The sequence below is a fragment of the Spea bombifrons genome, chromosome 11, assembly GCF_027358695.1.
Source record: "Spea bombifrons isolate aSpeBom1 chromosome 11, aSpeBom1.2.pri, whole genome shotgun sequence".
NCBI classification, from domain to species: domain Eukaryota; kingdom Metazoa; phylum Chordata; class Amphibia; order Anura; family Pelobatidae; genus Spea; species Spea bombifrons.
Genome location: NC_071097.1, coordinates 7,410,589 through 7,438,315, shown reverse-complemented (window position 1 = coordinate 7,438,315; position 27,727 = coordinate 7,410,589). Strand labels below are relative to the sequence as shown.

The following is a 27,727-nucleotide window of genomic DNA, read 5'->3' as shown; positions in this document are numbered from 1 at the left end:
GAGAAAATATGGCCTTTAATAAAATATGCAGATTAAAATAAAGTAAATTACACAAAACCTTTACCTTTCCTCTAACTGATTTCTGGGCCTAGAAAGTTAAAACGAAATAGTCCTATTTATTCTAGGGATGCACCAAAATGAAAATTCTGCACCAAAACCGAAAATTCAGGGTTCACTTATCCGAAACCGAAAATGACCCCAAGTGTGAGTACTTTCGTTTTTTTGGTGTTGGAGAGGAGGGCATGCTCCTAAGCGCTTGGGGTCAAGTAAATTGTACAGGGTCAAATCAATATTAAAGGTGCCCTCAACCTGCTCTTTCAATTAGCTCTAATTTTCCGTCACTATCTACATACTCTTTTCGATTGTCTCATCTTTTATAGTGTTACCTCCTGTTGCCATGGGCAATAAATTGCTTCCTACTTTCTACCTTAGTCACCACTAACAATCCGATTTGGAAAATTAGTCAAGTTCAGACCCAAATCATAGAAAATAACTCATGGCAGCAGTCAACTATAAATGCCTACGTTAGCTGCTCATGTGCTGCGCGCTCTGGGTGGGTTTTTGGTTTTGCTAAATGCCTCGATATTGAGGCATTTCAGCAACACAGATTGAGCGATTGTTGATCACTTATTTAGCTCTTTTAAGCAGGTGGTCACTGACATATTGAATATGGCGAATGAGACCGCTCCGGAGAGATAACACACAGCCCCTGCAACTGCACTGATATAAAGGCATTGCAGCATTGAGGGAAGAAACCGATCTTTGATCTCTTTCTAAGCTCATTTAATGCTATGATGTACCTTCATCTGTCATTTGAGCTGTTAGCTGAAATACTGTATAGCAAAATATAAAAAAACAGCCTGGCCTCCCTAGAGCAAAAAATTACCAGGACCTCTGGCACTAAAAGGGTTAAAATTGCCTTATGAGGTGAGGCAAGTTTTTGTTTAGCATTTTTTTTTTAATTTTCTGGAACTCATGTAAAAGATGTCTCTGCAGGTAACAGTTTGCTTTTGCCCCTGCAGTAGTAGGTTATATTTTAATGTAAAATAAGCCAGCCCCAAACCGAGTATTTTTGGGCTCCGTTGACTTTAAGTATGGTTTAACATGTGTCTTTCTTGACAATTTCGGGGCTGCATTACTTGTGGGTATTTTGTCTTTGCAGTTTACTTGCAGTAAGTGAAAAATAATCAGTAACAGTTTAAACACAAAGATGATATATACGTCTAACAATTCAAAAATATCTATTGTTTACAACATGAGGAACAGATCACAACAGAACATACAAAAATCGGAGAAAAAACTTTGCCCAACTCAAATTTGTGTGTACAAAATATACAAGATAATGAACAGCAACCTTAAAAAGACACACATACTCCTAGACCCGAACTGCTAGAACTGGATTCTTTTTTTTCCCTTTAGCCTCTATTGCCTCACTTCCAGGTTTATGAATAGTTGCCCGGCAGACTTTTTCTTGCTTTCCTCATCACTGCTAGAGTCTAAATAAAATGAAAACATATAAATCCATGGTGGTATAAGGGATAGTGGGTTCAGAAATGCCCTCTCCAAACCCATTCACCACAGAAAAAGAAAATATAAATAACTCATAAGATATCTTAATAGATGTATTTCATAAATTAAAAAATAGGCTGATCAGTTTTGTTCACTTCAAAATGATTCTCAGGCAAAATATCAATGACAGCAAGCGCTGTAGTCCTCCAAAGCAAAGGTGTTTGCATTTGTATTTTCTACTGGAGTATGTGTCTTTAGCATTACATTATTTAACCCCTTCGTTCCACTATGGACGTCCCGGTACGTCCAGCCCTTCGTGTAGCGTCAGGGACACATCCCTGTCGCTGCACGGGAGACCACGCTGTCGTTTGACAGCCTGGACTCCCCACTGACAGCAGAAGCCGGCTTTGCCGGCTTTCTGCTGTCCGCTCGCCTGTAACAGCTTCCGGCATGAAAGCCTGTAAGCTGTTACACTGTAAACTGCACGATCGCGCAGTTGCAAACGCGCGATCGGGCATTCCCTTCCGGGTTGCGTCACTGCTGACGTAACCCGGAAGGTCATCGGAGGACAGGATATCCCCTGCGGGGATATCCTGCGCTACGATCTCTATGCAGGTCTGTGAGGACCTGCATAGAGATCACAGTGTGATCGGTGCAGGGGGATCGCGGGGAGGGGAGTGAGAAACCGTATCTCTCACTCCCCCTCCTGTCCTGTAACAGAAAAGCTGGAAAAAAAAACGGTTAGTGATTTAAAAATAATAAAAAATAAATCATTAAAATAATAATATAAATAATACTAAAAAAAATTATAATGTGAGCTGTTATGTCACTGTGACATCACTGGCATGTTCAGGAGATCCCTAGGAGGACCTCTTACCATTACTGTGTAAAAAAAAAAAATGTATAAAAAATACAAAAAAATGTAAAAAAAAAATTAAATAAAAAAAATGAAAAAAAATATATAAAAAAAGATAATAAAAAAAATTCTTAAAAAAACCTTACATCCCATTGCCCTAACTCCCTTCTTATGTGCCTACCCAGTGCCATATTTGTTATTGTGACCTCCATGGACTGCCTGTTCAATTTACATACCTCTACTACTACAACTGGATAAAGGTTTAAGAAAATTCTGCTTCACCATTAGAATAAATAGGTTTCCCTAAACTGTGTATAGGATTGCCCCCCAAACCTGATCGTGCCCCGAAACCTGAAACCAAAGGGAATGTCCATTAAAAAAATGTTTTCGCTTTGAGCATGCAACACAGTGCATACAATATAGTAATGGATGACTTAAAATAATGGATATTCTCATTCTTTTCCAATTTACTTGCTTTATCTGCAGGCATGGAGTCTGCAAGTGTTGGCAATCATGATTTTTATGAGTTTCTGCATAATCAACTCATTGAGATGATTTTTTTAGGGCAATGCTAACAAAGCCTATTTATCCATAACGCCCTCCCATATTCCTTTAGCTCACCTTTCCTAGTCCCTCTCCTGCAATACTTTTAATAGTGTGGCTGGTCTATCCCTAAAACGTCACTTTTACCTATTGTGTAATACACCCTAAATCCCTCTAGATTGGAAATGCGTTTGAGCAGGGCCCTCCTCACCTGTTGTCTCGGTTAGTCAATTTGTTATGTTACATACTACTTGTTATGTCCTGTCTACAGCCCTACGGAATTTGATGGCGCTATATAAAAGTTGTCTACGCCTATCACGCAGATGTCCGCCGGCTACCGGAGAGTAGGATGCAGGTCCCCTGCAGCGCTGCGGGGGATATGAATCCTAACCCTGCCCGGTGCCTGGAACTGCATGTCCCTGGCGTCGGGCGATACGAATTGCACATTCTTGTGCTAAACCCAGATTATAGGCCGCAGCCTATATTCGGGCAAATAAGGTATCTTCAACATGGTAGTGACTCAAACATCCATATTCTAATGCAATGAGAAAACAAAATATACATATGCTGTACTGTGCAACAGTTTTAGGCAGGTATGAACAAATACTGATGTGGGAGATCAGGGTTCCATCACTTCAAGGACTCCTTGTTCTTTACACTGCGGATAGTTCTTAATGACTTCGGCTGTATGTTTCTGGTGGTTGTCATGCTGCAGAATACACTTGGAGTATACAGATGATGGTATTTCATGATGGATATGTATTTGTCAGAGTTGAGGAGACGATTAATGCTGGCCAAATCTCCAACTCCATTTGCAGAAATTGCTAGTTTGCAAGGAACCTCCAAAAATGCTTCATTGTTACCTGCAAACACTCATTCTTGTACCGCTCTTTAGTCCTTCAGCCAGCAAACTGCCTTCTGCTACCCCAATTTTTTTTTACTTTTTTTGACTCATCAGTCCAGAGCATCTGCTGCTTTTTTTTTCTGCAGTTCCTATTTTGGTTAACCCCTTAACATCCAATGTGAGGATGACCGTGGATCCGGGGAGGAAAGCCCTCCCCGGAAGAAAAATGGCCGCCGCCACACCGATCATCAAAGATCGCACCGGTGCCCGGCTAAAACAGCTTAGGAAGCGATCGGAATCGCTTCCTAAGCATAAACTGTGTTGCTGACGTGCCTCGATATCGAGGCATGTAGCAACACAACCCTCCTACCGATAGCCTTGTGATTGCTCCGAAGACTTTACTTCCTAAATGTGGCGTTTTTACCTCCCAAACAACCCGACAAACCCATGCATGGGGGGTATCACTGTACTTGGGAGATGCTGAACCCATATTGGGGTCTTGTTTGAAAGTGACGTATACCAGGAGCTGTAAATCCATACCTGAAGTACAATTTTTGTGATAAAAAAACTAAATAAATTACTAAGTTTGACAAAGGGTGGTATTTGAATTAGTGCATGGAATTGGTTAAAATACCTGCAATTGAAATACCTTAGGGTGTAAATTGCATTGGCTGGCTTTAAAGTCACCCAAAATAGCACATGGGGCAGAATGATTAGATTTGGAAAAAAATGTTTTTTAAATAGCAAAACGCTACTTGTTATTATTGCCCAATTACTTGAAGAAAAAAGCAAAATACATAAAAAACATTGGCTATTTCTAAACTCAGGACAAACAGCAGAATCTATTTAGCAGGGGTTTTTTATTGGCTTTTTTGGATAAGTAAAAGATTTTTCAAATAAAAGTTTTTTGTTTTTTTATTTTTCATCATATTTTATTTATAGGAAATTAGATGATATGATCAAAAACAGCTAAACACAAGCACTGCAAAAGTGTTAAAACAGCCTTGGTCCCAAAGGGTACAAAAAATTAAAAACAGCCTGGTCCTTAAGTGGTTAAAATTTAAGTTGCTTGGCCTTGTTTTCACATTGAAGGTATGTTTTTTTTGGCTGCAAGTCTCCCATGAAGACCACTTGTGGCAGTAGATAGGTGTACAAGGGTCCCGCTGTTTTCTTCCGATGCTGAGCTCATGGGTCTGCTGGACATCTTACGATTACGAAGGGAAGTGAGCATGATGTGTCTTTTATCTACTGCATTATGTTTCGTTGGCCGACCAGTGCATAATAAGGACCTCCGCATTGACTGTTAATTTGTGCTTCTGCAAAGAGCTTTTGTCTTCTTGCTGCGCTCAATCTTGTCATGGTGTCTCTAGCAACCTCAACTTTTTAGTGAGTTTGGCTATTCTTCAACTAGTTTTATTCCTCCTACACAGCTATTTCCTTTCAGTTAATGATTTTGTTTCAACCTACTTATCAAATCGATGATCATTAGGACCTGTTATAATTGTATAGTTATATCAACTATTTGCCTACAAAATACCTGATTTGTGCAAGAAAACCTAAATGCCGTTTTGAAGGCAAAGGGATGCCATACCGAATACTGATTTAGATTTTTCTTCTATTCACTCTGCTTTTGTGATGCAAAAAATGTTTAAAAAAATAAACAATAAATAAATAAAATAAAAATCTTATTTCTATTTTGCACTTTTACTTTACAGAATTTGTTCATACCTGCCTAAATCTTTTTGCACAGTACTGCATGTTGCTGAAACACATTTTCTTGCCTTATTTAAAAGTAAACGAGTCCTATGTAAGCTCTGTGTGATACTCACCAGAACTTGGGATAGTTTGGGAAGCAGGTGTTGTCGTGGTAGTTTTTGTGGCTTCATGGTTTCTGGAGTCTAAACCGAAGTAATCAGGAAATAAATCATCATCATGGAATACATCAACTACAAATATCTTGCTTATTTTTGGTCATGTTTCAAAGTAGAACCATGGGAAACCAACTGCACATGATGTTACTCAGTAATGTGACAGCTAACAGGGGAGTCTGTAGGAGAGTGGTGTTTCAACTCATTGTACATTATGAAGAGCCGACCCCATTAAGCTTCTGTTGCATGAAGAGCATGCCGGGTCTTTATTCAGGATTCCCACTCATTTAATGAATTTAATGAAAAGTGAAGTGGAGGAGTCAAACTCTCAAAACCACTTTATTGAACAGACACAACTGCTCTATGCAGTGCTATTCTGACAGATCACTGGTGTATGAAAAAGCTTTGACAGGGCAAGACAGAAGGACATTTTTGTCAACAGAGCAATTTTTTCATTAACTAAACATACCCATTCCTTTTTCTGAGCTGGACTCTCCTTCCTTAGATCGAAGCCATTCCGCAGAGACGGATAACTTTGCCGTTGTTTCTTTAGCTACATGGAAACCAAGGTGATACTGAGGTACAATGCATTTAATTATTATATACACACATACAGTCATTTACACACAAGAAACCATGCTTCAGTGACATACAAAACAGATTACATTTGCTAGAATAGAACATAAATTGATACAAGAAAACTGTATTTCTACAAAAATGCATAGATGCATATTTAATAAAACATTACTCTAAACTATTTAGTGTAAACATTTCCATATTATATTCCATATAAGTATCGTTACATTTTCTTGCAGACTGTTCCTGATTGTTTTAGGCCTCTTTTGTCTTAGTAACAGGCGGAGGTAATGCATTATAATCACCTGAAAATGAGAAATGAATACACAAATACAGAAAAATTTACCTGAACACTGCAGAGTCACGGAATTCCCATCAAAAGGTTGGTAGAAGCCGCCCCACGAGATGATGATAGGTCGATTGTGGCCTGAGCAAAAAAAGACATTGATGACATTAAACAGCGGGTTATCTGTGTTAAGATGGATCTACTCGACCATATTCATAATGTACTGAAGAACCTAAAGAAAGACATAGCAAATATTGGGACATAGACTTATGTACTGGAATGTAAGCAGACCTCTTCCCAAAACAATACACACAAAATGTGGCTTTCCCTCGACCCTCGCTCACAGGTACTCACTTGATCTTAGCCATAAGGCCGGGAAGTGGGTAAAGGTTATGGAAACAAGGTGGTCATTGTTAACCTAATTAGCACACACCAACCAAGAATCCTTTGCGGTGGTGGCAACACTACAAGATTTCTGTAGAAACGGCAAATCCCTCGGTGTGAGAGTTTCACCTTGCCTGCCTGGCCCTGTCTTTTTTATACATTGTCATGTCTACCTGAAGCCACTTCACCCTTCCCTCTCAGCAACACCTGTTTCTAATTACTTGGGACAGCTGAGCCACTTTACCTGGGTGTAGCCTTGCCCCTATATACCTGCTCTGCCCCTCAGTCTGGACCGTTGCATCATGTATTCAGCTTTGCTGCTTCTCTGCTTCCTGCACCTGTGCTGTTCCTGGGAGTTCTCTGTCAGATTCTACCCATTTTGACCCGGCTTGTCCTGAACTTGATCTAGGCTTCTGATTTGGCTCTTGTTCCTGCGATCTCCTGGTATTGACCTGGCTTCCCTGACTACGTGTGTCCTGTCTGAGGGCTCCCTGCCGTGAGTCCAGTGCCCCAATGCTGTGGGTCCAGTGCCCCGTGACACGGCCTCCAGCCGTGTGTCTTGTCTGAGGAGTTCCAGCCTGTGGTCCCCTGTCCAAAGTCCACAACCTATCAGTTCCCCCCAAGAGTCTGCCTATGCCATGTTTGCCCCCCCAACACTAATACACTCATGCTAACACACAAACAATTACACATCCATGCTCATACACAAATACTTACACAAGTACACATACACACACTGTATACATTAACATTTATATTATACACATACACATTCATGGTCACATACACATTCATGTTAACACACACTTATACATAATCATATACAGTATATTATATATATTTTTTTAAAGATTGAAAACATGTAAACAAATTTTAGCCCCTAGTGAACTGCCACTAAAATTGGTTATAAAGATAACAAACAATATCGCGTTGAAAGGTTAACCCCTTCAGTCCCCTATGGATGTACCGGTACATCCTGCCCTTCTTGTAGCCAGGACTCCCCCCTGACAGCAGAAGCCAGCGTGGAAAATCTATATAAATTAGGTATTTCTGAAATCAGGACACCTGAATAAACTAGGAGGGGATTTTCCATCTCTTTACCTAATTTTGTGAGGATTCAGAGGGAAAATTTATAAATAGGTGTTTTTTTCTAATTTTCACTAGTTTTTACTAAATTTTTCATCCTAAATGTTCAGCTAATCATCTAGCTATGGTATCAAAAGAAAGCGCCATCTCTCCATGAAAAAACAATATATATTTTACATGGGTACACTATTCACGGGAAAGGAGAATAGTCGCTGAACCGACATACCGCAAAAATGGCAAAATTGCTCCGGGACTTGAGATACAAAAAACCCCTGGGATTAAACTATTATTGTTTATTTTGGTTTTTTTTAGTGTACATGTATTTGTGCCCCTGCAATGCACCAGTACGTCTATCGGGTAACAAACAAGTTAAAAACATATTTTCCTTTATGGAGCAGTAGGTATTACTGTTTCTATTTTCTAGTGTTACTATGTTTTAGGGGGTTTTTTTTTAGTAGAAAATAAAATTTATTGTATTACAATTGTTGTGGTATATAAACTATTATAAATATGTGTGCAGTCTGTGCTTATATCAAGTTGTTCTTAATACCTTTTGCTGATTTGGTCTTTGATTTCTTAGAAGCATCCTCCTCAGAGCTGCTGAAGTCCGAGCTCGAGCTTTCTGCTTTCCTCTGCAGGGGTGTCTTGGTAGCTGTCTTGCCCTTAGGTGGTGTTTTTATCTATATAACATTGTACCAATGCTTGTATCACTTTAAAATAATGGTCATTAAAAACTATCTCATATTTGCTCGATTATAAGACGACCCCCCAAAGACGACCCCCCAAAAAGCCTGAATGTCTACCCTATAAGAAAAAAGTTTTACTAGTAAATATTAATTCACATGTAAACTATTTTTTATTTTATTTAATAAAAACTATGATTGAGAAAAAAAAAAAATGTTTATTTCCTTTTATTTGCCAACCTGCCCCCATATGCCACTCTTCCTCCCTGATATTTATTTTAACCCCCTATATGCCACTCTGCCTCCCTGATATTCCTTTTAACCCCTATATGCCACTTTGCCTCTCTTACCCCCCTCTGACTTACCAGTGCTTCCCTAGGCTTGTCCCTGTGCTTCAGATTCCTTGGTGTGTATTGGTGGCAGCTGGTGACAACCTCCGCTGCTGCTGCCAGCAGTTCCGCCGGGGCTTCTCTGATGAGCACCGGAAAGTCATGTGATGCCGGCGCGCTGTCATAGAAGCCCAGGCAGAAGTCCCGGTAGTAGCAGAGGTTGTCTGCGCACATTGCACAGACCTCCACTGGCTGCCGGAGAGAAGGATCCAGGTCCGTGCAGCACTGTGGCTGATCTGGATCTTGGTCTTGTAGACAGACAACAAGACTAAGATCCCGATCCCCGCAGCGCTGCAGGGGACCTGGATCCTCTTCTCCGGCAGAATGAGATATATATATATATAGATAGATAGATAGATAGATAGATAGATAGATATATATGTAGAGATATATATAGAGATATATATATATATATATATATATATATCTATAGATATATACCGTATTTGCTCGATTATAAGACGAGGTTTTTTCCAGAGCAAATGCTCTGAAAAATACCCCTCGTCTTATAATCGGGGTCGTCTTCTAATCAGACCCCAAAAAAATGGCTGGGGCCATGCTGCTTACCGGTCGCGAGCAGCGTCTCTTCCGTTAGAAGCAGGAGGACAGGAAGCTTGTAGCTTCCTCACAGAACTCTATCTCCCCCTCCCTCCTCTGGGGGCGGGGCCAGAGCAGTTGCTCGTACAGCCGGTCCCTTGCAGAAGTCTTCGAGTGAGAGATCTGCAGTTCAGGTAAGGGGGTGGGGGAGGGTTTTTGGGTAAGTATGTGTGATTAATGTGTGAAGTATGTGTGATTAATGGAATGAATGAGTATTTAAATGTTTGTGAATGTGTGTTTGTGTGTGATAGCATGGATGTGTAAGGGGGGTGGGGGTTGTAGCATGGCATAGGGAGGCTGTAATCCCACTACTATCATCCCCAGGTTCCAGCATGTACTGGCTGCCTTGGCTTGATAGGAGTGTGATTGCTGTTAGCAGCAATCACACTCCTATCAAGCCAAGGCAGCCAGTACATGCTGGTTTAAAAGGCATATCATGGGGCTGAGTGGCATATAGGGGGTTAAAATGCATTTCTGGACCTCCAGAAATGCATTTTAACCCCCTATATGCCACTCAGCCCCATGATATGCATATATACCTCCAGAAATGCATTTTAACCCCCTATATGCCACTCAGCCCCATGATATGCCTTTTAACCCCCTATATGCCAGAGTGGCATATAGGGGTATAAGGCATATCATGGGGCAGAGTGGCATAACTGGGGGGGGCAGGTTGGCAAATAAAAGGAAATTTAAAAAATATATTTACATGAATTAATATTTACTGGTAAAACTTTTTTTCCTATAGGGTCATCTTATATTCAGGCTTTTTGTTTTTTTCCTAAATTAATATTTTGATTTTGGGGGGTCGTCTTATAATCGAGCAAAAACGGTATATATATATATATATATATATATATAGAGAGAGAGAGAGAGAGAGAGAGAGAGAGATAGAGATAGATATATCTCTATCGTATTTGCTTTTACATGTTTGCCTTATATACTTTGGTAAAAAATTATTCCCCAACATTCAACGAGGTACATTCATCATAGCTCAACCAGGAAAATGTGTGAAAACCAGACAACAGAACAGAGTTCCTCATAATAGTTTAGCTATTACTGCAATGGAATAAATCCTAGTCGGAATATAAAAGGACTGGTAATGCAATGCAACATCTCACAGATGGAGGATTCTTGTCATCCTCTTCATCAGTGGAGCCATCACTGCTGCTTCCTGCTTTTTCAGGTTGGGCAAATTTGGCTGCACATCTTTTCTCTCCAGAAGGTCCAATAGCTAAGATTAATCAAATAAACTGGTCAAGCGAAAACAGAATCTCATAAATTACCACTAACCAATTTAAGTTTTGCACAAAACAATCTAAAATCACTGGTACATATGGATTAAATATGTGTGCCCTAGTGCTAAAGTTAAACAGTACCATAAGATCAAGGACATAGAACAAACACTAAAGGCAATTTGGTGTTACAATGAAAATTTGTTACAAAATACTAGATGAGACACGATATCTACTACACTATCAGACATTTCCTTTCAAGTCTTGGTAAAAAGTAGAATTGTAGGCTCTTTCAATTCCCTTGACAGTAGGATCATTATTATTATTTTATTGATTAAGCGCCAACAAATTACACAGCAATGTACAATGTAAGTGGGGAAGTTAAAACACATGACAAATTTACATTAATACATACAGACACATCAGGAGAACCCTGTCCATGAACTTGCTATCTAGCCTTATGGTACTTTTATACAAAGTTCCAGTCAGGAATGGTGGGCTTTTGAGGGCCCTCCTCGAGAGCTTACAATCTAATGAAATAGTATGAGTAATTGAAACAAACAATAGTCTATAAGCTTAAAGAGTATCACACACTACTGTCTGTTTCTAAATCCAAGCCACTAACTAAGTAATTGTTTACCAGGGCTTTTAGCAGGCGGCTCTTTAACTTCACAGGAGCTGTCCTCACTGCTGCAATAGTCTTTCACAGGCCTCTTAGCAGGGGCACCACTGGCAGATGGATGTATCTCGTTTGCATTTGCTGACCTTTAAAATAAACAAAAACAACTTACTTCCAATATATAGTATAGATAAATTAACCCATTAGACTTGAGTAAACAGTTAGGTTGTTCTCACTATATTTATAGCTACTACAGACTCCAGTCTTACTTGCTTAGAAAACGGAATCCTGTTACTGACTTGTTAATTCCATCTGATAACTGTCCTTTTACTAATAGTCAGTAAAATGACTTAACAACAAAGCCCGTACATGTACAGGGTAACGATGCACCGCATTGGTGACAAAGCCCGTACATGTATGGGCTGCCGTTTAATTGCTGCAATGCCGAGATCTCTGCGTTTTCGCCACGATCGGTGGCTTTGCAGGATCCAAGGAAGGGGGGGCGTCACCCGGAAGTTCATGAGAAGACAGGATATCTCCTGCAGGGTCCGATGAGGTACTGATCACAGACACTGTGATCTCTATGCAAGTCTATGGGGATTTGCATAGAGATCACAGTGTGATCAGTGCAGGGGGGTCGCAGGGAGGAGAGTGAGAAACCATGTTAACAATAAAAAAAAAATAAAATAAAAAAATCACTAAAATACAATAAATAATAAAAAGTAAACAATAAAGTGAGCTAAGTCATTGTAACATCACTGGCAATAATAACATGTTCATAAGAGGACCTCAAAACCAAACTGCACTGATAAAAGTGCAAATAGTTACATAGTTACATAGTTCAGAAGGTTTAAAAAAAGACCTAAGTCCATCGAGTTCAACCCTTCTACCTTACCTTTCTATTCTATGTATTTAAAAAAAAAAATACAACAAATAAAATAAAAAAAATTAAAACAGTTTATTAAAAAAAAGATAATAATTAAAAAAAATAAATATAACCCTTACATCCCATTGCCCTAACACAACATCTAAAAGGTATAAACATCCTGCCCCTGTTCACAACCCCCAAACCCGTTAAGCCATAAGTATAAAAGATACTATCCTATTGTGTACTATATGTAAGGGATGGATATGGCCCTTAGGAATGTAACAAAAATTGTTAACTCTCTATACGCCACTCTGCCTCCTGAAATGCCTTAAACCTCCCTATATGCCACTCTGCCCCATAATATGCCTTTTAACCCCCTTAATGCCAGAGTGGCATATAGGGGTATAATGCATTTCTGGAGGCAGAGTGGCACATAGGGGGTCAAAAGGCATATCATGGTGCACAGTGGCATATAGGGTTAAAAGGCATATCATGGGGCACAGTGGCATATGGGGGGTATAAGGCATTTCTGGGGCAGATGTGCATCACTGGGGGGGCAGGTTGGAAAATAGAAGGAAATAAAACCAAAATATTTTTTCTCAATCATAGCTTTTATTAAAAAAAATTGTTTACATGAATTAACATTTACTGGTAAAACTTTTTTCCTATAGGGTCGTCTTATTTTCTTTTTTTTCCTAAATTAATATTCAGATTTGGGGGGTCGTCTTATAATCAAGCAAATACGGTACAATAGGCTACCAAAACCAAGCTCCGCACCGCTCAAAGCTACGAGAGACGTTATAATCAGCTGCCATTCAAAAGCCTCCAAATTAAAAGAAGGTCCATACCGGGATATTAAGATTTTTCAAGATCTATCGTTCCAAACCAGAAAAGATAGAAAAGCCTTTTCTGCGGCTACTTTAATATTAAGAAAACACAATATAAAATATAAATGGGGTTTTGCAGCTAAAATTGTTGTTATATTAGATCAGGGCTTGACAAATTTGTTGTGAATCTAGGCGCCAGGTAAAAAAGTTAGGAGCCAGGATTTTTTTAAACTAACAGTTGGTCAGGAGTGATCTGATCATCATCAGCCCACTTACTAAAATCACAGCGTTTGACAGCTGTTTTATTTTTTTTTAATTAATTTTTTTTTATTTTTTTTTTAACTCTTTCGATGGTGATGTTCCATTGGAGCACAGCATTGACTGATATTTAGTCCCCACAAGCTTGTGGGAACAAATGTTAACCCCTGCAATGCCACAAATGTGTCATACACAATTGTGGCATTGAAGAGGTTAACGCTGCACTGTCGCTCTCATGGAGCGATCAGGCAGCAGGGGGGTGTTGTGTCAGGTCCCCACACTCATGGGGAGACCAAAGAACCCTCTCCCCCTGTCCCTGAAGCTGCCTCTGGCAGCTGGGACTTAATTGCTGGTCTATAGACCAGTCATTGCAGGGGGAGTCTCTGATGACTGCTGTAGGCTTCCATGCCTACAGGAATCGTCAAAGGGCTTGTGGGGGCTAGTTTTTGCTGTTGCTGGTCTGCCTGGGCTTCCAGGCAGACCACCAGCAGCAGAGCCCCGTACAAAACGGGAATTAACCCCTAAATGACACGATCGCGGCATTGAAGGGGTTAACGCTGCACTGTCGCTCTCATGGAGCGATCAGACAGCAGGGGGGTGTTGGGTCAGGTCCCCACACTTGTGTGGGGGCCCAATCAACACACAACCCCCTTCCCTGAAGCTGCCTGTGGCAGCTGAAAACACGATTGCTGGTTTTCCAGCAACCGTGTTTTCAGCCTACAGGATCACTCCGTGGGCTCGGGGGTGGGCTCTGTGTGGCTGTGCTGTCTGCCCAGACTCCTGGGCAGACAGCAGCGCCCCCGTGTGGTGACTCAGCCTCTTACATCCACAATTTTTTCTGGATGTAAGAGGCTGACAAAACCTAGGCGCCAAGACAAAATTCTCTGTCGCCATGGCGACCTGGGATTTGTCGAGTCCTGTATTAGATGACAAAACTGAGTGTGTTAGCTTCCCCTGAAGCCGCTAGGAAATGGCTGGAACAACAAGCATATATCTGATGTAATAGTTATTAAATATGAGCGGCAAAAAAAGGAAGGGGAAGGGGTGAAAGGGAAAAGAGACGAATTCGAAAGTTTTTGTTTTTTTTTTCTTTTCAGAATAGCTGACACTTTATAAAAAGGAGAATAGGATTCTCCCACATTAGATAAAGAAGGAAATTGGGTATATAATAGTCAGTGAGTATGGAATATATATATATATAAAACTATTAGGGCTGAAACAACTAATCGATAAAATCGTTAATAATCGATTATGAAAATCGTTGGCAACAAATTTCATCATCGATTAATCGAACCGATTTTTATCGATTATAAAAAGAGGTTTTTTTCCGAGCAAATGCTCTGAAAAACTCCTCTCCTTATAATAATCCGATCTCAAACAGAAATCGGATTATAACACCGGAATCCAGATCCCCCGCAACGCTGCAGGAGACCTGGATTCCCCTCACTGTCGGCCGGTCTCTCACTTCCGTCTCTCTCCCCCCTCCCATACACCTCTCTGACTCCTCCCCCTCCCATACGTCACTCTGCCTCTCTCCCGGCTCCGTTACTGACAAGAACTTTCACTGCAGCTTCATAGAAGCCACAGTGTAAGTGAAGTGCAGTAACGGAGGCTGTCTGTGCGATGCAGACACTCACAGGCTGACAGAGAATCATCCTCTCTGTCAGCTGGTGGGGGTCTGCATCGCACAGACAGCCTCCGTTACTGCATTTCACTTACACTGTGGCTTCTATGAAGCTGCAGTGTAAGTGAACTGTCAGTAACGGAGCCGGGTAGAGAGGCAGAGCGGTGTATGGGAGGGGGGAGGAGTCAGAAGGGTGTATGGGAGCCACCCTCCCATACACCACTGTGGCTCCTCCCCCTCCCATACGCCACTCTGCCTCTCTACCCGGCTCCGTTACTGACAGTAACGGAGGCTGTCTGTGCGATGCAGACCCCCACCAGCTGACAGAGAGGATGATTCTCTGTCAGCCTGTGAGTGTCTGCATCGCACAGACAGCCTCCGTTACTCCACTTCACTTACACTGTGGCTTCGATGAAGCTGCAGTGAAAGTCCTTGTCTAGTGAAGATCCGTTGCCTCCTCCCCCTCCCATACTCCACTCTGCCTCCTCCTCCCTCCCATACTCCACTCGGAGTATGGGAGGGGGGAGGAGGCAGAGTGGAGTATGGGAGGGGGAGGAGGCAGAGTGGAGTATAGGAGGGGGAGGAGCCAGAGTGGAGAATGGGAGGGGGAGGAGCCAGAGTGGTGTATGGGAGGGGGAGGAGCCAAAGTTGTGTATGGGTGAGTTATAGTGGTGTATGGGGGTATTATGAATTTCAGGGCATATAGGGGGTATAAGGCATATCGATATTAGGCATATCAGGGGGTCATAAAACATCTGGGGGTAAAAGGTATATCAGGGGGCTCAGTTGCATATCACTGGCATATAAGGAGTATAAGGCATATCAGGGGCACAGTGGCATATCAGGGGGCACAGTGGAATCTGGTATATAAGAGGTATAAGGCATATATGGGGGCAGAGTGGCAAGCTGGGGGTCTGATGTGCATAACCGGGGGCAGTTTGGTAAATCAAAAAAATGATGTCGATGTCGAGGCATTCAGCAAGGCCGAGATCGGCATCGGGGGCCATGTCTGGCCCCTCCCCGGACCGCGAACAGCCGCCATACATTGTATGGCGGCGGACGCCCGTTTTAAAAGCGTTTAGGAGGCGATCAACGATGGCCTCCTAAACTTAAATGGTGTCGCTGGAATGCCTCGATCAGGAGGCATCCAGCGACACCAAACACTTACCTCTGGGTGGGCTGTGACCGCTCCAGAGAGCGGTCACAGCCGCAGCTGCCGGTGTTCTTCGCTATCAGCAAGATGGGGCCGGCCCGGGAAAATAAACAATAAAGATGAAAGAGTTAGCTAGATGGTCTCCAGACCCTCTAGAGAACTCTGGCTCCACTTGCTGGTTGAATACAGGTGCTGCATTCAACCATGCAAGTCAATGGAGCCCAGCTTTCTAATCACTATGTGATTAGTAAAATATTCAAAAAAAAAAAAAAAAATGGAAACATTTTTTTTAAAAAAATGTGCTAACATTTAAAAATAATTATGCAATGATGTCACTAGATGAACCATCCAGTACCAGCAAAAAAAAAAAAAAATAAAAAAAGTATTAAAAAAAAAAAATAAAATAAAAAAATAAAGTTTATAATTTTGAGCAAGTGCTAAAATTTCTCAAAAATCTCAACAAAGAGTTAAAATAAAAGCACTTCAAATACCCAAGGGGTGTCTAATATAAAAAAAATGGCTGATGGGGTAAATTGGAGTGGCCTAGCTCAAAGATAGGGCATAGGTACAGACTGACCAAAATGGAGAAAAAAAGCGCACTTCCCAAATGTGGCATTTTAAATCTGAAACAACCCGACAAACCCATGCATGTGGGGTATCACTGCACTCAGGAGATGTTCCTGAACACACATTGGGGTGTTGTTTGACAGTGACATATACCAGGACCTGTATATCTATAACTAAAGTACAATTTGTGTGAAAAAAATAAAAAAAAATTACTATTACAAAGTTTGACAAAGTGTAGTTCTATATTTGGTGCATGGAAAGGGTTAAAATAACAGCATTTGGAATACCCTGGGGTGTCTAGTTTTCAAACATATATGGTTTGAATGGGTTAAATTGAGTTAACCAGCTTCAAAGATGTTCCAAAGAGGAGATGGAGGCAGAATGACCAAGTGACCACCTGAATTACGCATGCCCCAAAAGTAGCCTTTTACCAGCCAAACAATCTGACAAACCCATGCATGTGGGGTATCGCTGTACTCAGGAGATGTTCCTGAACACATATTGGGGTGTTGTTTGATAGTGACATATACCAGAACCTGTATATATATAACTAAAGTACAATTTGTGTGGAAAAAAAAATAAAAAAAATTAGTATTACAAAGTTTGACAAAGTGTAGTTCTATAATTGGTGCATGGAAAGGGTTAAAATAACATCATTTGGAATACCCTGGGGTGTCTAGTTTTCAAAAATATATGGTTTGAATGGGTTAAATTGAGTTAACAAGCTTCAAAGATGTTCCAAAGAGGAGATGGAGGCAGACTGACCAGATTTGTTAAAAACGATTTGGAAATCATAAAACGCTGCTTGTACTTATTGCCCTATAACTTACAAAAAACAGCAAAAAAACATAAAAACATTGGGTATCTCTAAACTCAGGACAAGTAGTAGAATCTATTTAGCTAGTTTTTTTATTTGCTTTTTTAGGTGAGTAAAAGATTGTTCAAATAAAAGTCATAAAATGTGTTTTTTCAATTTTTCACCATGTTTTTTTTTATTTTTTTTATAGTAAATAAGATGATACGATCAAAATAATGGTATCTGAAGAAAGCCCATCTTGTCCTGAAAAAAACAATATATAATTTATGTGGGTTCACTAAATGGGTGAGGAGAAAATTATAGCTGAACACAAGCACCACAAAAGTGTCAAAACAGCCTCGGTCCCACAGGGTACAAAACGAAAAATGAGCCCGGTCCTTAAGGGGTTAAAACCTAGTTTGAGAAACACCGTGTTTGGGTTCTTGTAGCTTTTATTATTATGTCAGTAAAATAAGAAGGTGAATAGAGAGAGGCCATTGCAATAAAGAGATGAAAGTGTAAATTGTACGTTTTTTATTACATTATTTTAAATTTAAAAAAATTGCATTTTTTATCCGATTAATCGAAAAAATAATCGGCCAACTAATCGATTATTAAAATAATCGTTAGTTGCAGCCCTAAAAACTATACATAGGCACATGCAAAAGTATATCTCAAACTGGAAAATCCGTCTAAGAGACATTACACGGTTAAATTTAGATAAAGCTCACAAATAAATAATATAATATGGGGAAATTTGATGTTCCATACTAAATAAAGAAGGGACTCAGGTACATAATACTCAGTAAGTATGACGTATTTATATGTAAAGTTACACACAGGTATACATAATTATATTCTTTATTGGGAAATATTAAGATATAGTTGATATAAATAATACTTATAAGGGATACTGCACTGTTAAAATTTATTCATAGTATATAAATTTTTTGCTGACACTTTATAAGAAGGTGATATATGGATTGGAAGGGCATAAAAGTATGAGATATACATATGTAAGGGTAACTAATATAAGCACACATAAATTATATATATATATATATATATATATATATATATATATATATATATATATATATTAGGCTGGAAAATACATCTTAAGGGCTATTAAAGGTTTTTTTTTTTTTTTTTTTTTTTTTTTGGAATAGCTGACACTTTATAAAAAGGAAAATAGGATTCTCCCACATTAGATAAAGAAGAAAATCGGGTATATAATAGTTAGTAAGTATGGAATATATATATATATAAAACTACACATAGGCACATACAAAAGTATATATCAAACTGGGAAATACGTCTAAGAGACATTACACGGTTAAATTTAGATAAAGCTCACAAATCTCACAAAAGTTGACACTTTCTAAAAAGGGGGAATGGATGGGTACAAAATAGCTAGTAAGTATGAGATATATATATATATATGTAATGGTAAATTAATAAGCACACACAATATATACAATAAACTGGAAAACACTTTTAAGAGCTATTTGTCACAGCGTAAGGTAGAACCTGTAATCAGGTAGAACAGCGTGTGCAAGTCCAATAGACAGAACACCAGAGTCCAGTATAGAATAGCCAATGAGCAAGCCAGGGTCAGGAAGCCAGAAGTCAGGATCGTTGCAGGGTAAGCCGAGGTCAGGAAGCCAGAAGTCAGGATAGTCGTAATGAAAGCCGGAGTCAGATGCCAGGAATCGGTAACAGGAACAAGCCGGGTCGGTAACGGGAAATCAACAGGAACGCGTACTGAGATGACACTATACAAGATAGGTACAACCATCAGAAGGCAAGGCTGGAAGGTTTCTGAGGCTCTTAAATAGAAAGAGGAAGTGCAGACTTCAATTAGCATTTTCCCGCCACAAATTCAAAATGCCGTTCCGTCACTTCCGGTCCGCGGCCATCTTGGGGTTGGCGAGATCTCAAATTTCTAAAAGGACCGGTAGTACCGGCTGGCGCCACTAGGTGGCGTGCGGAAGAGCGTGTACGCGCGGCAGGACCGGACCAGGTTCCAGAAGGCAGCGGCTGCCGTGTGGAGTTGCGGGGTCTTCCCCGTCCTCGCGGCGGCAGAAGCTGTCTTGCGGAGGAGGGGGGTCTTCCTCTCCTCCGCGGCGGTTGAAGCTGCTGTGGTAGGGCGGGGGGTCTCCCCCTTCTCCGCGGCGGCTGTGGCTGTTGCGGTAAGGTGGGGGGTCTCCCCCTCTTCCGTGGTGGCTGAGGCTGCTGCGGCAAGGTGGGGGGTCTCCCCCTCTTCCGTGGCGGCTGATGCTGCTGAGATGAAGCCGGCGGTCTCCCTCTTCTCCGCGGCGGCTGAAGATCCGCGGACCCGGAGGAACCGGCAGCCAGGTACGTTACACTATTAGACTTTTTTTTTCTTTTGTTGTGCGGATACCGGCCTCGCGGCTAAACCACATCCTTAAATTTTCGGGAATATGGTATGCTTTAACCGTGGTAGGGGGTTGATACCACGGAGTATAGAAGTAAATCTTATAAATTATATAGAAAACCGGGAAAATGTTTTATTTTTAAAATACCGTATTTGCTCGATAATAAGACGACCCTGATTATAAGACAACCCCCCAAATCTTAATATTAATTTAGGAAAAAAAGAAAAAGCCTGAATATAAGACGACCCTATAGGAAAAAAGTTTTACCAGTAAATGTTAATTCATTTAACCACTTTTTTTAATAAAAGCTATGCTTGAGAAAAATATTTTGGTTTTATTTCCTTCTATTTTCCAACCTGCCCCCCGGTTATACACATCTGCCCCAGAAGTGCCTTATACCCCCTATATGCCACTGTGCCCCATGATATGCCTTTTAACCCTCTAAATGCCACAGTGCCCCATAAAATGCCTTTTAACCCTATATGCCACTGTGCCCCATGATATGCCTTTTAACCCTATATGCCACTCTGGCATAGGGTTAAAAGGCATATTATGGGGAAGAGTGGCATATAGGGAGGTTTAAGGCATTTCAGGAGGCAGAGTGGCATTAAAGGGGTTAAAAGGCATTTCACAGAGCACTCTGCCTCCAGAAATGCCTTACACCCCCCCATTTAACACTCCCTCCCTCCTCCAAACTTACCGGTGCTTCTGAGTTGGGGGGGCGCATAACACAGGAGGGTCCAGGTCCCCTGCATCTGAGCCCCAGGTGCTTAGTCCGGGCAGCATGTAGAGCTCCACGCTGCCCGGACTAAGCACCGGGGACTCAGAAGCACCGGTAAGTTGGAGGGGGCATAACACAGGAGGATGCAGGTCCCCAGCATCCTCCTGTGTTATGCCCCCCCCCCTCCATATCGCGTAGAGCTCTACACGCAGCCCGGACTAAGCACCGGGGACTCAGATGCACCGGTAAGTTGGGTCGGGGGTTAACACAGGAGGATCCAGGTCCCCTGCATCTGGGTCCCCAGTGCTTGGTCCGGGAAGCGTGTAGAGCTCTACGCGATTGTATCGCGTAGAGCTCTACACGCAGCCCGGACTAAGCACCGGGGACTCAGAAGCACCGGTAAATTGGGGGGGGGGTTAACACAGGAGGATCCAGGTCCTCTGCATCGCTGCGGGGGATCTGGATCTTAGTCTCATAATCAGACCTATTTGAGGTCTGATTATAAGACGACCCTGATTATAAGACGAGGGGTATTTTTCAGAGCATGTTTAAATGTTTATTATTTGTTATCTGAGATGTGTAAAGAAGGAAACCCTAAGAATCAAAGAAATAAGAATTATGGTTAAGATTATTTCAATAAATACCCAGGGCCTAAATTCCCCTAATAAGCGCTCAATATTATTTGACTATATTAGAAAGGAAAGGGCACATATTGTTTTCCTACAAGAGACTCATTGGAAAAAAATCAGACAGTAAGAGATTTATTCCCAAGAAGTTTAGCCATGTGTTTTGCTCTTTGTTAGAAAATAACAGGAAAAGAGGAGTGGCACTCCTTATTAGTGATGAATTAGATATAAAAATAATTTATCAAGAGGCTGATGAGGAAGCTAGAGTATTAATCCTGATAGCCGAGATCCAAGGCGAGATTTATACCAATTTTTCAATAATCTATTTGGGAAAATACATAGATTAAAAAACTTTTAGAACTTCCGGATAGAAATATAAAAACGCAAGCGCTCCAATTTAAGAAAATTCTTAGAAGTTATGGACTCTCAGACTTATGGCGAATCTATCCTCTTGAGGAGATGGACTTTACTTGTTTTTCAAAAACATTTTTATCCTACTCCAGAATTGATCTATTCTTAGGAGATGATGCAATGGTTAGGAAAATTAAAAAGGAGCTGATACAAGACATAACTTGGTCAGACCATAACGTAATAGTGCTTGATATTCTACCTCAAAATATAAAGAAAAGAACAAACTGGCGCCTAAATGAAAATATATTACTTAAAAAGGAGAATAGAGATTATATAAAGGACATAACAGAGAAATACTTTCTTGAAAACGAGAGTGAGGAAGTCACTTCTTCTAACGTAATTAGAGGTCACTTCATTAAACTTGGTACTATGCTGAAGAAAGCTAGAGGAGAATCCTTAGCAGAGTTATATCTGAAGTTCTATAGACTTTCACAAGAAAATAAGTATTCGCCAACTGCATTTAAAACTAAACAACTAGGTGAGATCCAAAATAAAATAAATGAGTTTCTTATCAAAGAAAAGAATAAAAACTTACATTACTTAAGAATTAACTGGTATTACAATAGCAATCGAGCAGACATTGCTGTCAAATAAATTAAAAGGTAAAAAAACAATCCAAAAGAATCAGTAGGATTAGATCAAAGGGGGAGTTATCTTACACCCAAGAGAATTGGCGCAGCCTTTAACGACTACTATAAAACTCTGTATAATTTAACGAGAAAAGAACAAAATCAGCCTCAAGAATATTTCTCTAATAGGAAATTGCCTAAAACTTCAGAAGAACAATTAAAGGATATTAATAAACCAATAGATATAGAGGAAGTAAAAAAAGTAATAAATGGAATCCAAATTTATAAGGCGCCCGGACCTGACGGGTTTAGTAACAAATTCTACAAAATATTTAAGGACCTGCTGGCAGGAAAACTCACTAAGATTTTCAATGAAGTAACAGCAAAGGGGACTTTCCCCCCGGCTAAGTTGAGAACTAATATAGTACCTATCCTAAAGCCTAATAAAGATCCGGAGATTCTCTCAAATTACAGGCCAATTTCGCTTCTGAATGGGGATATGAAAGTATATGCAGCAATATTAGCAAAAAGACTGAAAGGAATAATCGCGGATTTAATTTTGCGAGATCAATCAGGTTTTGTCCCAGGTAGATCATCTAAAAATAATATTAGAAGAGTCATCGACATTTTGGATGTATCACAGCGGCTAAATACTCCTATTCTGGCCCTGTCTTTAGATGCCGAGAAGGCTTTTGACAGGGTCAGATGGGATTTCCTGGAGCACACACTACAGTCATTTGGAATATGTGGGAATATATATAAGGCTATTATGGCCTTATACACCTGTCCCTCTGCGAGGACGATTGGCCCAGGAATAGAAGCAGAATGGTTTGAAATTAAGAATGGCACGAGACAGGGATGCCCTTTATTACCGTTGCTTTATATACTGACGATTGAGCCCCTTGCTTATGACATTTGAGAAAATCAGAATATACATGGCTTTAGACTAAAGACACTGGAAAGTAAAATTAGTTTATACGCGGATGACATCTTGGTGTTTCTAGAAGAACCTAAGATATCACTGCCGGAGTTAATGAAAGTACCGTATTGGCTCGGATATAGGCTGCCCCCGTATATAGGCCGCACCCTAAAAGTTTGGTGCTTTTTTAAAGAAAAAGTTTTTTTCTTTAAAAAAGCACCAAAAAACATGCTGCCACTCTGTCCTCCCCCCCCCCGAGATATGCTGCCACTCTGTCCTCTCCCCCCCCCGAGATATGCTGCCACTCTGTCCTCTCCCCCTCCCCGAGATATGCTGCCACTCTGTCCTCTCCCCCCCCTCGAGATATGCTGCCACTCTGTCCTCCCCCCCTCCCCGAGATATGCTGCCACTCTGTCAACCCCCCCCCGACTTACCAGAGCTGACTCCCGGGTGTCTTACGGGGCCGGAGGGGGACATCTATGCACATCGTGTATACAACTCCCGGTGCCGGCACCGGAAGTTGTATACGCGTATTGCGTAGATGTCTTCCGCCGGCCCTGCAAGACACCCGGGAGTCTGCCCTGGTAAGTCGGGGGGTTAGAATGCATCGTGCGCACGTTCACCGGCAACGGCGCATCGCCGCTGCCGGTGAACGTCCGTGCGATGCGCTTAGACAACCTCCCGTACCGGTACTCCCCCCGTGGAAAGTGCCGGCAGGGGAGGCTGTCTGAGCGTATCAGACAGTAGGATGCAGGTCCCCTGCACCGCTGCGGGGGATCTGTATCCTAACCCCGCTGCCTGCCCGGCGCTAGACCCCGAATATAGGCCGCACCCCCACTTTAAAGACTTAAAGTGGGGGGAAAAAGTGCGGCCTATATTCGGGCCAATACGGTAATAGAAGCCTACTCAAACTATGCAGATTATAAATTGAATACCAAAAAAACTATCCTGCTTGCATGCATGATATGGGACAAATTATACAAGTTATATATTTTATAAACTATAAGGATGTGTCTTGTAAATATAATCTATTATACTCATTTTACTGTATTTATATTTTGTAAGGAAAATGTAAAATAAATAAATTAAAAAAAAACACATTTGGAATGAACTGGAATAGAGATTGCCACCCAAGCCTTCTTGTCCAGCATCAGTGCCTGACCTCAAAAATGCCTGGATAAATGGCCAAAAATTCCCACAGAAACACATAATGTTGTGGAAAGTCTCCTCAGAACAGTGAAAGCTGTTATAGCTACAGCAGGGGGGAACAACTACATATTGTACATCCATAATATATTTAGAATTCAGAGTCACAAAAGTCCCTGTTGAAGTGATGGTCAGGTGTTTATTTTGATCATATCTAATTTCCTATGATCTGCAGGAGACCTGGATCCTCCTCTCTGGCAGCCGGTGAACGTCTGTGCGATGTGCGCAGACAACCTCCACTGCTACCCGACCCTTCCATTGGGGCTACGGAGCGCCGGCGTGACATGACTTTCTGGTGCTCAGTCATAGAAGCCTCAGCGGAAGTGCCGGGTAGCAGCAGAGACTGTCTACGAGCATCACGCAGATATCTACTGGCTGCCCCGCTAGATACCAGGAAGTCTGGAACACGGGTGGCAAGTCTAGGGATGCATCGGCCAGTTGGGGGCGAAGGGGGCAGAGTGGCATATAGGGGGTAGTAAGGCATATCAGGGAGGCAGAGTGGCAAATAGGGTGGTGTCACGGAAGCCTCCATGCCATGAGGATATAAGGCATATCTGGGGGTTGTGGCATATCTTGGGGATCAAAAGGCATATCTGGGGGAAATAGAGTGACATATAGGGGGTCAGAGTGGCATATAGGAGTATAGGGCATACTGGTGTCAGAATGGCATATAGGGGGGTACAGGGCATATTGGGGGTCATAAGGCATATCTGAGGGCAGATTGGCATGTAGGGGGTATAAGGCATATCTGGTGGACAGAGTGGCATATGTGGGGGTATAATGCATATCTTGGGGGCAGAGTGGCATATAGGGGGATATAAGGCATATTTAACTGCAGACTAGGGGCAATATATGAAAACAAAAACCTGATTGGGAAGGTAAAAAACGGGCTCCTACATTTTTGCCTGGCTCCTATATCTAAACCAAACTTGTTGACCCCTGATATATATCCGTTTCAATATACAATATATCCTTTTTTACTTGATGGTCTATGCGTTTCACTATATGATATATGCAAAAAGTCTCTAAAGGGAAAATATTAAAATTACTTACTTCACCCAGTAACTGTATATATCCAACAGAGAAGCTGGACAGGGATCATTGTCTTTCTGAAAGTGAAAGTGAAAATTTACCTTTGCTGAATACCTCAAGAGATTTACTTTAGATGAAAGTAAAAGGAGAATTGTTATAACTGCTGAATTGCAGAAGCACTTCATAATTATCAGCCAATTTCATATCCTATTTTAAGAAAGCATCTAGTAACCTGCTAATCACTCGCAATCTATTACCACTTTGTGGTCATTTTTGTCAGAATAAAATTTGATGTTCTAAGATGCTGAAATCGTTAAGATATGTTTTTGTGTTTCTTAGTATGAGAACGTATTATACTACAAACTGTTTAAAAATGGTCTACAATGTTAAGTTTAAAACACTATTTCAATGTTATGACACGCTTGCTCTAGTAAACCTGTCCATGAGAACAGTGGCGACCAATATCATCCTGTTATCGTCGACATGATACTTCATCTCACATTGTATAACTCACTCACCACGCCTGTAGCTCTAGTGAACTCTTTAGCTGCATCTGTGAACTGGTTGTCCAGAAGAAAGTGCAGCACAGGGGGGAAGAGGTCACAAGGTACAACAACCTGTTTTGACATATTTCCACCTCAGGTCTTACTACAAAAAAAAGTTACATTTGCATTACATCATGATCAAACAAGATCCTGCTTGTGTAGGCAACAGCAATGCGTGGTTGCTACAGTAGCATAACAAAAATGCCGGAGTCCCCCTGTGAATGTTTTAGGGGGGCCCAAGCTCCTCAAAAACACACATACTAATACACCTGCACACAGTAACATTTATGCACACATAGTAACATACTAACATACACACTAATGGATACACACACTAACATACCTCCAACATGCAGATATTTTTTAACCGCATGGCTAGCCAGCAACATCTGATCGCTTATGATGTTCTAACTGGCAGAAGGGCAGCACTATATTTGAAAGGCATGCTGCCTCTCACTATGATAAATATAATCACTCTGGGGAGTCCTTAACCCCTTAACGTCCGGTGATGTACCAGGTACGTCATGTCCAAGTGTGCTCATTGGTCCTGTGACACACCTGGTACATCATGCAAAAAAAAATGTTGCCACAATCGTGACATTTTAGGTCACTGATTATTGATCGGTCTCCCTAATCGATGTCAGTACCCTTTACATATAAAAAAATACTATATATATATATATATAATATATATATTTAACATAATAAAATGCTATTTGACCACTGGTTAATAACCTTTTTGGTCGCTAATCATTGATCCATCTAACTTCAATAGCCTAAGGCTGCAACAACTAATCCAAAATCAATGATTTTCATAACCGATTAGTTGAATCGATTTTATTGAATATAAGATGAGGGTTTTTTCTGAAAAATACCCCTCCTCTTGTAATCCGAACTCAAATAGCGGTTTGACCCCGGAGCGCTGCAGGGGACCTGGTTCCTCCTCTCTGGCAGCCGGTGAACGTCTGCGCAGATATCTTCCACTGCTGCTAGCACTTCCGCCGGGGCTTCTGCTGCTCAGTCATAGAAGTTCCAGCAAAAGTGCCGGAAACCAGTAGAGGTTTGTCTATGCGCATCATGCAGACATCTACTGGCGGCACCCACTCGACACCAAGCATATCAGGAGGGCATGTGACATATCTGGGGGGTATAAGGCATATCTGATATCTGGGGGGGTGTAATGCATATCTGATATCTGGGGGTATAAGGCATATCTGGGGGGAAGAGTGGCATATCAGGGGGTATAAGCCAGGGCTTGACAAATTTGTTGTTAATCTAGGCGCCAGCTAAAAAAAGTTAGGAGGCAGGATTTTTTTTTTTAAACTAACAGTTGGTTAGGAGTGATCTGATCATCATCAGCCCACTTACTAAACTCACAGCATTTGACCTGGAAGCACCCTGGACTTTCAAGTCAGTGCTGTTTTTTGTTGTTTTTTTTTATAATGTTTAAATGTTAACCCCTGCAATGCCACGAATGTGTTATACACAATTGTGGAATTGAAGGGGTTAACGCTGCACCGTCGCTCTCATGGAGCGATCAGACAGCAGGGAGGTGTTGTGCCAGGTCCCCACACTCATGTGGAGACCGAAGAGCCCTCTCCCCCCTGTCCCTGCAGGTCTCCTGCAGAGGATCATCCTCTCTGTCAGCCGGTGGGGGTCTGTATCGCACAGACAGCCTCCGTTACTGCCCTTCACTTACGCTGAGGCTTCTATGAAGCTGCAGTGAAAGTG

General features: G+C 41.3%; 1 protein-coding gene across 1 annotated transcript; it reads right to left on the bottom strand.

The window, feature by feature from the left end:
• Positions 1–11,417: 11,417 nt before the first annotated feature.
• Positions 11,418–26,275, bottom strand: LOC128469002 (nucleolar and coiled-body phosphoprotein 1-like). The gene is made up of 3 exons (XM_053450804.1): positions 25,970–26,275; positions 25,473–25,528; positions 11,418–11,621 (listed from the first exon to the last, which is right to left on the bottom strand). The coding sequence occupies exons 1-3, from the start codon at positions 26,078–26,080 to the stop codon at positions 11,477–11,479; spliced, it is 312 nt and encodes a 103-aa protein (XP_053306779.1). The 5' UTR covers positions 26,081–26,275; the 3' UTR covers positions 11,418–11,476.
• Between the last annotated feature and the right edge of the window lie 1,452 nt (positions 26,276–27,727).

What these genes read in the sequence shown, in the direction of transcription:
- LOC128469002 (XM_053450804.1), bottom strand. Translation starts at nt 26,080, where the DNA reads ATGTCAAAACAGGTTGTTGTACCTTGTGACCTCTTCCCCCCTGTGCTG. An exon ending in TCACTAGAGCTACAGGCGTG is followed by an intron (nt 25,529 to 25,969) that starts GTGAGTGAGTTA and finishes TTTCACTTTCAG; the next exon opens with AAAGACAATGATCCCTGTCC. An exon ending in ATATACAGTTACTGGGTGAA is followed by an intron (nt 11,622 to 25,472) that starts GTAAGTAATTTT and finishes TTTATTTTAAAG; the next exon opens with GTCAGCAAATGCAAACGAGA.